The sequence below is a fragment of the Saccopteryx bilineata genome, chromosome 3 (assembly GCF_036850765.1).
Source record: "Saccopteryx bilineata isolate mSacBil1 chromosome 3, mSacBil1_pri_phased_curated, whole genome shotgun sequence".
Classification (NCBI taxonomy): domain Eukaryota; kingdom Metazoa; phylum Chordata; class Mammalia; order Chiroptera; family Emballonuridae; genus Saccopteryx; species Saccopteryx bilineata.
The window spans coordinates 96069934-96080301 of record NC_089492.1 but is presented as its reverse complement, the minus strand read 5'-3'; the positions used below and the strand labels follow the sequence as shown (position 1 = coordinate 96080301).

Genomic DNA, 10368 nt, shown 5'->3' with positions numbered 1-10368 from the left:
GGTGGGGGGGGCCCGGCCCCGGGGCGGTGGTGCGGGATGCCGCCGCCGCCGCCTCCGGGCTGCGTTCGCTCTCGGCTGGTCCCTGTGTCGGGTGGGTGGCCGGGCGCCGGCCTCGCCCCCCAGCCCCCAGTCCGGGGCTAGCCCGGCCGCGCGGCGCCCCGAGGGGGCCGGGCCGTCTGGTGGGGCCGCGGCCCTGTTCCGCGCTGCGAGCTCGCCCTCTCGCGGCTCCCGGGCCCGGCCGCCGCCGCCCCCTCCCCGCCCAGAGGCGCCCCGGGGGCACCATGCAGGCGCAGCCGCTGCCGTACGAGTTCTTCAGCGAGGAGAACGCGCCCAAGTGGCGGGGGCTGCTGGTGCCGGCGCTGAAAAAGGTGAGAGCGCCCGGGACCCCGCCGCAGCCCCGCGAGGGCGCCGGGCCGCGGGCTGGGCAAGGGCTGGGAGGCGGGTCGCGCGCGGGGCCGTCTTTCTTCCCGGTCTCAGCGCCTCCCGGAGAGGACGGCGCACACCGAGCGGTCCCCCCCCGCTTGCTGGCTATCGGTGTTGACATTCACCCGGTGTGTGGGAAGGCCGCAGGAAGCCGGGGAGAGTTTGTCCAAATGATACAATCACTGACAGGTTAATGCCCTCCCCCTGATTCAAAGACCAGAGCTGGAGAAGCCTCGGTTTTCAGCGGAGGTCAAAGCAGGCCACTTTTCCGCCGTCTCGGTCTTACCCCGGCGCTGCTGTCAACCTCGGGTTTTAGGTGTCCAGTCTGTTCGTTTCAGTGGGCTCGAGAATGCTCTGGCCATAGTGCTTGCTCTAAGTAATTGCAGAGCTCGCCTGCCAGCAGAAATATGGCCTGCTTTGCTCACCCTCTGTAATCACTCTTCATTGCCCCGAATTCCCCCACTCTGATGAACAGGGGCGGGTGCACATGCCATTCTTTTCTTTCTGAAGTCTGGGAATCTTGGTACTATGTTTCGGTTTGTGGATTAGAAATTTTAACCTTTTTGTGTTTCTTCAAGTTTGCCACATTGTTATCTAAATTTATAACACGATCTGTACTTTTTAAATGTTTTGGGAAATGTTGATACAGTTTAAAAGCTTCCAAAGCAACATTGTGACTTAAACACATTGAAACATCAGAAACTGGTGGTTTGAATGAACATTAAAAACAACTAGTACCACCCCCACCCCCCGCGCCCCTTTGGCCTTTTCTATAAATATAAGAATTGCTTTACTTTTTAAATCGTGTTTCTAAATCCCAAATTCTTGCTGCTTGAGCAATGTTTTATGTTTTGTGGTGAAATAGATGTTTACTTCTACTGAGAGTTGAGATTATGGGTATTCCTTTTATTCTAAACATTTAACCTTTTAAAAACTGTGTCTTGAAAGGTGTCTGTTGTTTCTCAAAGGCTAGCAACTTTTACTTTCCCTTTTGCCCTGTTCTCCTCTTTCCCCTCCCCCTCTTGGTGTCTTACAGTGGAAACTATTTGGCTAGTTAGCAGAATTTGCCCATATTTCATATATAAGTTACTGACTTTTTCCCTCAGGTGTCTGAAAACCAAAGAGATGCTATATGCCTTATATACTTTATTCATTAGAAATCCCATCAGGCTTTCATGCTGTTTACTTTTGCTTTACCTGCAAGCTTAACATAGCTTGTATTAAAAGGTAAGAGGTTTCGTTGATGCTAGACCTGATTGGTATCCTGACTAAGGTGGGGAGGAGACAGAAAAAATGTTAAAAAATATACAGTAGAACTCATAAAGCGCTATCAGTTTGAGGCTATTTTGTTTAGAAGCAATCAACGCCTATCCAGGGGAACCACAAGGATACTCTATCAGTTGAGGGGAGGAGAGGGGCTTACAAAGCAGTAAAAAGAGCATTGTAGGAGCTGGCAGACCATGTCTAAATCCTCTACACTGGTGGCCCTTGCTGAAATCTGTCCACAGAAGCATTTTTTTTGGCTGGCAACGTGTTATTTCAATTTTAATGTAACTAGTTGCCAATACTTAAAAATTGGACCTATTACATAAATCTGAATTTTGAGCTTTTCTTGTAGAATAGGAAGCTTTCTCCACGTTGGGTCCATATTCAAGCAAGGTAGTAAACTGCCAGAGCTGCCCTTTTTAGACATAGCATGTATTATTTCCAATTTACCACAGTCCCCACCAGTCCTCTTTGCTTATTTACATAAACCAGCTTTGACTTTAAGCAGAGAAACTCTAGGATGACAGTAGAAGTGATGGGAGGAGGTGGAAGTGTACACAATCTAGCTGACATGTAAGGTTCTTCCAATTCTTATTTTAAATATCCACTAACAGTGATTCTAAGCTACCTCAGACAAGATTGGAAATATATTTCATATCTGGATATGCTCTTGGTGGCTCAAAACTTGCATTTTAACCTGCCTGCTAGACATTTCATGTGACTATCTTCACATCTTGAACTCTTCCTTTAGACTTATTACACTGTGTGCAAATGCATCTAACTTGTGTTATCTCACCTGAGACTCTTTGGACATGCTGTTCTCTTCACCTGGACTAACACTACTCATCCTTCTGGACTGATTTGACCTCAGATCTTGTCTCAAATCTACAGTGCTTATTTGTATTTTCTGTTAGCACCCTCGTCTAGCACTTAATGAATTTTAAGTTTCTATATAATTATCTCTCCTGCCCCTGTTTCTTCTCAACTAGATTGGAGAGTCCTTGAGAACAGGGATGAATGATATTTTAATCCTCATTTTATCCTCCATCCCTCCCGTGATAGGGACTTAAATGTGAATGAATGGGTGAGGGAATACTCAAACTAAAGTCATCAATCACCTCCATCCATTTCACTTACCATTAAAGTTTTTTCCTCTTGATGAAAGATTTTATTATTTTATTTGAATGGTTCAAAACTTTGTGGAGTCATCTGAGTTCTCTCTTTTGCATTACTGCCCACACCCAGGCAGAGCCTGTAGATTCATTTCCCTTTGACATGTACTTCTACTCAATTCCCTCTTATCCCAGAAGCTCTGAGTTCACTGCCCCTCACCTCCCCTTTATCTATTTTTCAAATTTCAAAAGTTATAGTACACTTCTGAATGTGTCACCGTGTTGTTTGGAACCATTGATGTCTTTTGAGGGCATAGGATGAAGTGTCTGTTCTTTAAGATAGAACCAATAGTGATAGGTGATCTGGCTTCATCCAACTGTTTTGACTAGATTGCCTGCTATGATCTTTTATTTTCTTTATGCTTCAGCCAATTTGGACTACTGCTTTTCCTGAGTGTGCAGAATGTCTTGCCATATCTACTAGTCTAAGTTCTATCTTCTTTATTGCACAAATATATCATGCCTACTACAGACCAACTATTATTGCCCTCAGCACTAAGAATAAAAAGGTAAATGACATCATCCAGAAGTGACAAAGTTAGAATATAACGGGAAGTGGCAAAGGACAAATTTGAAGAGGAAACTGGTTTATAAGGAATTTTTTGTATATTAATTCTAAGGAGTTTGAATTTTATCCTGAGGGGATAGAAGTCATTCAGGAATTTTAAATAGAGGTGTAGCATCAGATCTGAATTTTAGAAAATTCACTTTAGCCATAGAATGGAAAATGGATTAGAAAATAATGAACCTCTAGGTAAGGAGGAGAATGAGAAGGCTAGTTTATTAGTCCAGCCAAGAAATGATATGCACTTGAACTAAGAGTGCATTTGAACTAGGATGGAAATGTGCAGGTGAATTTTATTTAAGAGATGTTTAATAGGCATAACTGATAGGACCTTGTAACTCGCTGAGTGATTGTGGGGAGTGATAGGAGAGCAGAAAGAGTCTCATGCTTTTGGCTTGAGTGCCTTGAACAGGATAGAGAATGTAAGAGGAAAACTTGGGGTGGAGAGAGCAGTGTAAGAAGATGAGTTGTGGACATGTTGATTTAAAAGTCCTTTTGGGTTATCCAAGTGGACTTGTTGAACTGGCAATTGGTTGTTGGTATCTGGCGAAGCAGATCTGGGACTTCTAAGTGTGGACATCAAGCCATAAGAGTAGATGAAGACTGTGCCCATACAAAGGCTTACATGTGAATGTTCATGGTGGCTCTGTACAGCTCCTCAACAGGTGAATGAATAAACAAATTATGGTATAGCCATATATTGGAATACTACTCAACAATAGAAAGAACGAAGTATTGATACACATGACAGCATGGCTGAATGCCAAAATATTGAATGAGCCTGACCAGGCGGTGGCACAGTGGATAGAGCGTCGGACTGGGATGCGGAGGACCCAGGTTCAAGACCCTGAGGTCGCCAGCTTGAGCGTGGGCTCATCTGGCTTGAGCAAAAAAGCTCACCAGCTTGGACCCAAGGTCGCTGGCTCAAGCAAGGTGTTACTCGGTCTGCTGAAGGCTTGCGGTCAAGGCACATATGAGAAAGCAATCAATAAACAACTAAGGTGTTGCAACGAAAAACTGATGATTGATGCTTCTCATCTCTCTCTGTTCCTGTCTGTCTGTCCCTATCTATCCCTCTCTCTGACTCTCTCTGTCCTTGTAAAAAAAAAAAAGAAAAAGTATATACTGTTTCATTCTATTTATATAAAATTTTAGAAAATGTGAACTAATCTATAATGACAAAAAGCAGGTCAATAGTTGTTGTAGGGGGAAGCTTTTGTGTTCATTTATTTTTATTGTGCCAATAGTTTCAGGGATATAGACGTGTTAAAATTTAACAGATGGTACAACTCAGATATATGCAATTTATTGCATATCCGTTGTACCTCGAAAAGATGTTTTAAAAATTAATAAGGCCACCCACTGAAAGTAATTAGAAGTAAGACTGAAATAGAGCTGGCATTAGAACCAGGAGACCAGAGAGAAAAGAGGGAGTAAAGGAGATAAAGAAGGAAGGAGCCAGGTGGAAAGAATGAGACCCTAAGGTCCGAAAAGCTGAGAAAGGAGTAGTTTCAGGAAGAGCCGTTAATGTGTCAGGCTGCGTAAAAGTCAGGTAAGGTGCCTGAAGAGTGTTAGATTTGACAGCTCAAGGGTCACTTATGTTCTAGCAGTTTCAGGGTGAGGGTAGAACGCGGAAGAGCATGAAAAAGGGAGAAACAAGGACAGATGACTTTTTTTTTTCCAGATTATTATTTTTTCTACAAACTAGAAAATGAAGGGAAAAGAGATACTTCTGTGGTGAGAAGGGATTCAGGGTTGGGGAAGACACTTGTTTTTATTTGAAGGTGAGAGAAACGATTGTATGTTAGGAGCCTTTGGAGAAGAAGCTGCTGGAAAATGCTGGTGAAATACTGATCAAGGAGGAGAGAGCTCAGCAACACAATCATGAAATTTGCCTTGAACTATTTGCATTGCTATTATAAGCACATACTGTATATTCTCTAATTCTCACAGGATACTATTATTGCCTCCATTTTACAAGAGAGGAAACTGAGGTTTGGAAAGGGTAATTTGGTTACAGACTACATTTTAAAATACTATGTTACACTACCTCTAGCAAGGGTGATGCCATTCTTCTGAAATGGGAGGGAAAGAAATAAAGATGGGTTTGTAGGTTGAAGAGCAGGGAGTTCATGCTAGGTAACCTCTATTTTCATGATGAAATGAAAGGCAAGATCCTTTATAGAGTGAGGAAAGAGAAATGAGTAAGGCGTTTAAGAAATGTGATGACATTTTGGAATTGCTGCTCTGAAGTGTGCAGAAGGAGCCAGCCAGAATTAGAAAGGAATTGCTGAGGAGTGCTGAGTGGGGAGAGCATACATTTGGAGTAGCGTTCATGGGTCTGATGGCTGTGAGATTTTCCTCAGCAACACTCAGTAGTTCAGGTAAATGGGTAGAGAGGGATAGTTGGTTGCAGGTGGCTGCAGTAGGGACTAAGGAGATAAGGGTATTTCAGGTAATAAAGAGGAAATAAAGCAACAATGGAGGTGTAAATGAGGGCTCTATGGATTAAAAATCCTGATACATTGGAAGAGGAGGTAATGGGAGCAGATAGGAGGCTGTGGTTAGAGATGATGACTATTATGTTTTAGAGTTTTCAGATTCCAGAGATGTGGGGGGTTTGATAATTAGAAGCTCTGCAGTTGGTGTATTGAGTGATGAGTTGCATACATGGGTGTTGATGAAGTCCACAAGGATTATGGGATGTATTGTAATGGAGAGGAAGACTGTGGCCCAACAGTAGCAGGGAGGCCCAGAAATCAAAGCAGTGAGGATGCTTTAACCAAATAATAATGAAAGTGCAAGCAACTCCCTATTCCGCATAATGTATTTTTTTGTTAGAGCTGTGGATGAAATATTTAGAAAAAACACTGCACTTCATTGAAAAATGTTTTTATCTTGTGATAAAGATTTTTACCCAGCATTTTATTATGAAAAATTTTAAACATGTTTTAAGAATTGTAAACACCCAAGTGCTGATCATAATTTACATTGTACTGTTTGCTTTATCACACATTTATCCATCCCTCCCTCCATCCACCAATCCATCCTATTTATTTATTTGTTTATTTGTTTTTGTGTATGACAGAGAGACAGACAAACAGATAGACAGGAAGGGAGAGAGATGAGAAGCATCAACTCCTAGTTGAAGCATTTTACTTGTTCATTGATTGCTTCTCATATATGCCTTGACTGGGAAGCTCCAGCTGAGCCAGTGACTCCTTGCTCAAACCAGCTACCTGTGCTTCAAGCTAATAACCTTTGGGCTCAAACCAGTGACTGTGTGATAATGTTGATGATCCTGTGCTCAAGCCAGTGGCCTCACACTCAAGCTAGTGAGCCCACACTCAAGCTCAGGCTCCATCTTATGTTTTGATGCAGTTCTTTTTTTTTAATTTTATTAAAAAAATTAAATTTAATGAGGTGATATTGATCAATAAGAGTACATAGGTTTCGCAGAGAACAGAAGCTCCATCTCCACACATACTGCAGATGGCTTTTCCAGTCTACCTGAATCATTACCAGCTAGAAGCAGCTATTATTGGGACTTGGACATGAGTTGCAAAGTATAGAATTGTGACAACAATTCCAGTGCCATGCGGACTTTTCCTGGATGTGGACTTTTCCTGGACTCCTGCTCCTTGGGACAGCTCCTAACAGACTGAACTGGGGTTGGGTTGCATTTGCAGGGATTTGGAATGGTGTTGGTGCCAACTTGGACTTGGTGAACATGTTAAGGACACTATTCTTTTATGGATTCTTGCTGTATTGGCCAAGAGTTTGCTTAAAGGCTTTAATCACTGTAAAAAAATATATATATAGAAGACTGGATAAAGAAGATGTGGCACACAGCCATAAGAAATGATGACATCGGATCATTTACAACAAAATGGTGGGATCTTGATAACATTGTACAGAGTGAAATAAGTAAATCAGAAAAAAACCAAGAACTGCATGATTCCATACATTGGTGGGACATAAAAACGAGACTAAGAGACATGGACAAGAGTGTGGTGGTTATGGGGGGGGAAGGAGGGAGGGGGGAGAGGGAGGGGAAAGGGCACAAAGAAAACTAGATAGAAGGTGACAGAGGACAATCTGACTTTGGGCGATGGGTATGCAACATAATTGAATGACAAGAGAACCTGGACATGTTTTCTTTGAACATATGTACCCTGATTTATTGATGTCACCCTATTAAAATGAATAAAAATTTATATATAAAAAAAGAGTGGGTCTTAGACGGATGTAACAGGGAATCTGGTCATTTAAAAAAAATAAAACATCGTTCAGACTTAAATTAAAAAAAAAAGAGTACATAGGTTTCAGGTTAATATTTCTATAGCATTTGAAATGTTGATTGTGTTGTGTGCACATCACTCAAAGTCAGATCGTTTTCTGTCACCATATATTTTTCCATTTTTACTTTCTTCCCCCCACCCTGCTTCCCAACAGCCTTCTCCCTTGATGCATTTCAAAGTGAGTTGCAGGCATCAGTATACTTGACCCCTAAACATTTTGGCATGCATGTCATTAACTTAAATTCAGTATTTGTTTATGGTTCTTTTTGTTTATTAGTAAAATTTACATATAATAGAATACACAAATGTTAATTGTGCTAATTAATGAGTTTTTTAAAATGAGTGCAACCCAAGCCTCTACCAAGATATCAAATATTCCTATCACTTGGGAAATTTCCGTCATGCCTTGTCTGTCATTCCCTGTCTCCACCTCCCAGAAGCCAATGCTGTTCTGATCTTTTATCATCCTACCATAGATTTATCTATTCTAGAAGGTCATATAAATAGAATCACAGAGTATGTATTTTTGGTAAGGCTTTTGAGGTTGTGTTTATCAAGAATTCAGTTCTTGCCTGACCTGTGGTGGCGCAGTGGATAAAGCATCGACCTGGAAATGCTGAGGTCGCCGGTTCGAAACCCTGGGCTTGCCTGGTCAAGGCACATATGGGAGTTGATGCTTCCTGCTCCTCCCCCCTTCTCTCTCTCTCTCTCCTTTCTAAAAAAATGAATAAAAAAAAAAAAAAAAAAAAAAAAAAGAATTCAGTTCTTTTTTCTATCATGTGAATATGTCAGTTCATTTATCAAGTAGATGGTTACCTGGGAGGTTTCCAGCTTGTGACTATTATGAATAAAACTGCCTTGAATATTCTTATACAAGTCTTTTTCTTTTTGTAGACAGATGTTTTCATTTCTCTTGGGTAAATACAGAATAAGTGTCTCACAGAATAAGTGTCCGTTTAGTTTTATAAGAAACTGCCAGACCCTTTCTCAAAGTGGTTGTACCCATTTTACATTCCCACCAACAATGTATGAGAATCTAGTTGCTCCACATCCTTGCCGATAGTTGGAGAAGCAGATGGGCACTGTCCTGTGTGCCCTGACCAGGAATCAAACCCAGGACATCCACACGCTGGGCCGATGCTCTACCACTGAGTCAACCGGCCAGAGCCTCTTTTTAGTATTTAGTTGTAAGAGTTATATTTATATATCCTGGATAATGACACTTTATCAGGAATATGTTTTATGAATATTTGATTCTAGCCTGTGGCTTGTCTGTTAATTTTTCTAGAGGTGTTTTTTGATGAACACAAGTTTTTAATATTGATAGAGTCAAATTTATCAGTTTTTTTCTTATAAGGTTATTGCTTTGTGTCCAAGAATCCCTTGCCTGCCATCAGGTCATGAAAATTTTCTACTAATGCTGTTTTCTAAAAGCTTTATAGTTTTATCTTACATAATCTATGGTGCATTTCAAATTAATTGTGTATAATGTAAGGTAGGAATCAATTTTTTTAATGCTGATGTGTAATTATTTTAAAATTATTTGTTGAAGAGACTTTCCTTTCCTTGTTGGATTGCATTGATGTTTTAATGAAAAATAAATGAATATTTAATCTTTATGTAAATATCTTTAAATGTGTTATATGTAATAAATATATAGTATAGGAGGTCCTTGGGTTATGACACAGTTGCGTTCCTATGAGAGTGATGTAACCCGAATTTTGATGTAAGTTGAAACACATCCTAGCCTAAGTCACTTACCTATCCTAACACAGTTGTAAAATCATAACTTATAACATGAAAACACAACTAAGCCACAGAAAAAGGAAAAGGACATAAATATACTGTACTGTACACTGTACTGTAGTAACAAAAAAAATAAGTGTAAAAAAAATTCCTTACCTTTATTCCTGTGGTTGGCTTGTACACTGGAAGGGGCATTGCAAGGTGGAAGACAGTGACCTATTGGGAGGAGGAAGCTGGAGAGGCAGGAGAACCTGCAGAAGGTGCTGGAGATACTGGGTCAGGTGCATCAGGATTGCCTAAGGAACATGCAGGAGACACTGGAGATGATTTTACCTGTACTACAGGTGTTTTATCTCGAGAAGCAGCTGATGTACAGGGTATAGGATCTGTTGCAGGCCTCTCTACCTTCTTAAAGAATTGTTCTAGGCTAGTCTGGAAGGTTGATGACTTCTTCTAACCAAACTAGTTCTCCCATGTAGTCCATAAGTACAACACTAATAGCATAAGCTGAAACACATCTCAATTTTTTAAAGTTTTTATAGGAGTGAGATTTGTAAACTGAAATGTTGTATATCAAGATGGTCATAACTTGAGGATCCCCTGTATATCTTTTTAGGCTTTATTCTATTCCACTGATTATTTTTTATTTTTACTCCAATACCACAATATTGATTATTATAGATTTTTAGTAAATCTTGAAGTTAGGTAGTGTAAATATTCCAATTTTATTCTTCTTTTAAAATATTGTTTTAGCCCTGGCCGGTTGGCCCAATGGTAGAGTGTCGGCCTGGTGTGCAGAAGTCCTGGGTTCGATTCCCGGCCAGGGCACACAGGAGAGGCGCTCATCTGCTTCTCCACTCCTCCCCCTCTCCTTCCTCTCTCTCTCTTCCCCTCC

At 41.1% G+C, this 10368-nt stretch overlaps 1 protein-coding gene across 2 annotated transcripts in view; it reads left to right on the top strand.

Annotated features, from left to right (window-relative positions):
* Positions 1–237: 237 nt before the first annotated feature.
* SOS1 (SOS Ras/Rac guanine nucleotide exchange factor 1) overlaps positions 238–10368 on the top strand; it is a 117368-nt gene continuing 107237 nt past the window's right edge. For both annotated transcript variants that reach the window (XM_066266964.1, XM_066266963.1), the window contains exon 1: positions 238–368. In XM_066266964.1, the coding sequence (XP_066123061.1) occupies positions 282–368 (87 nt within the window). In that variant the 5' untranslated portion in view covers positions 238–281. The remainder of the gene's footprint in view (positions 369–10368) is intronic.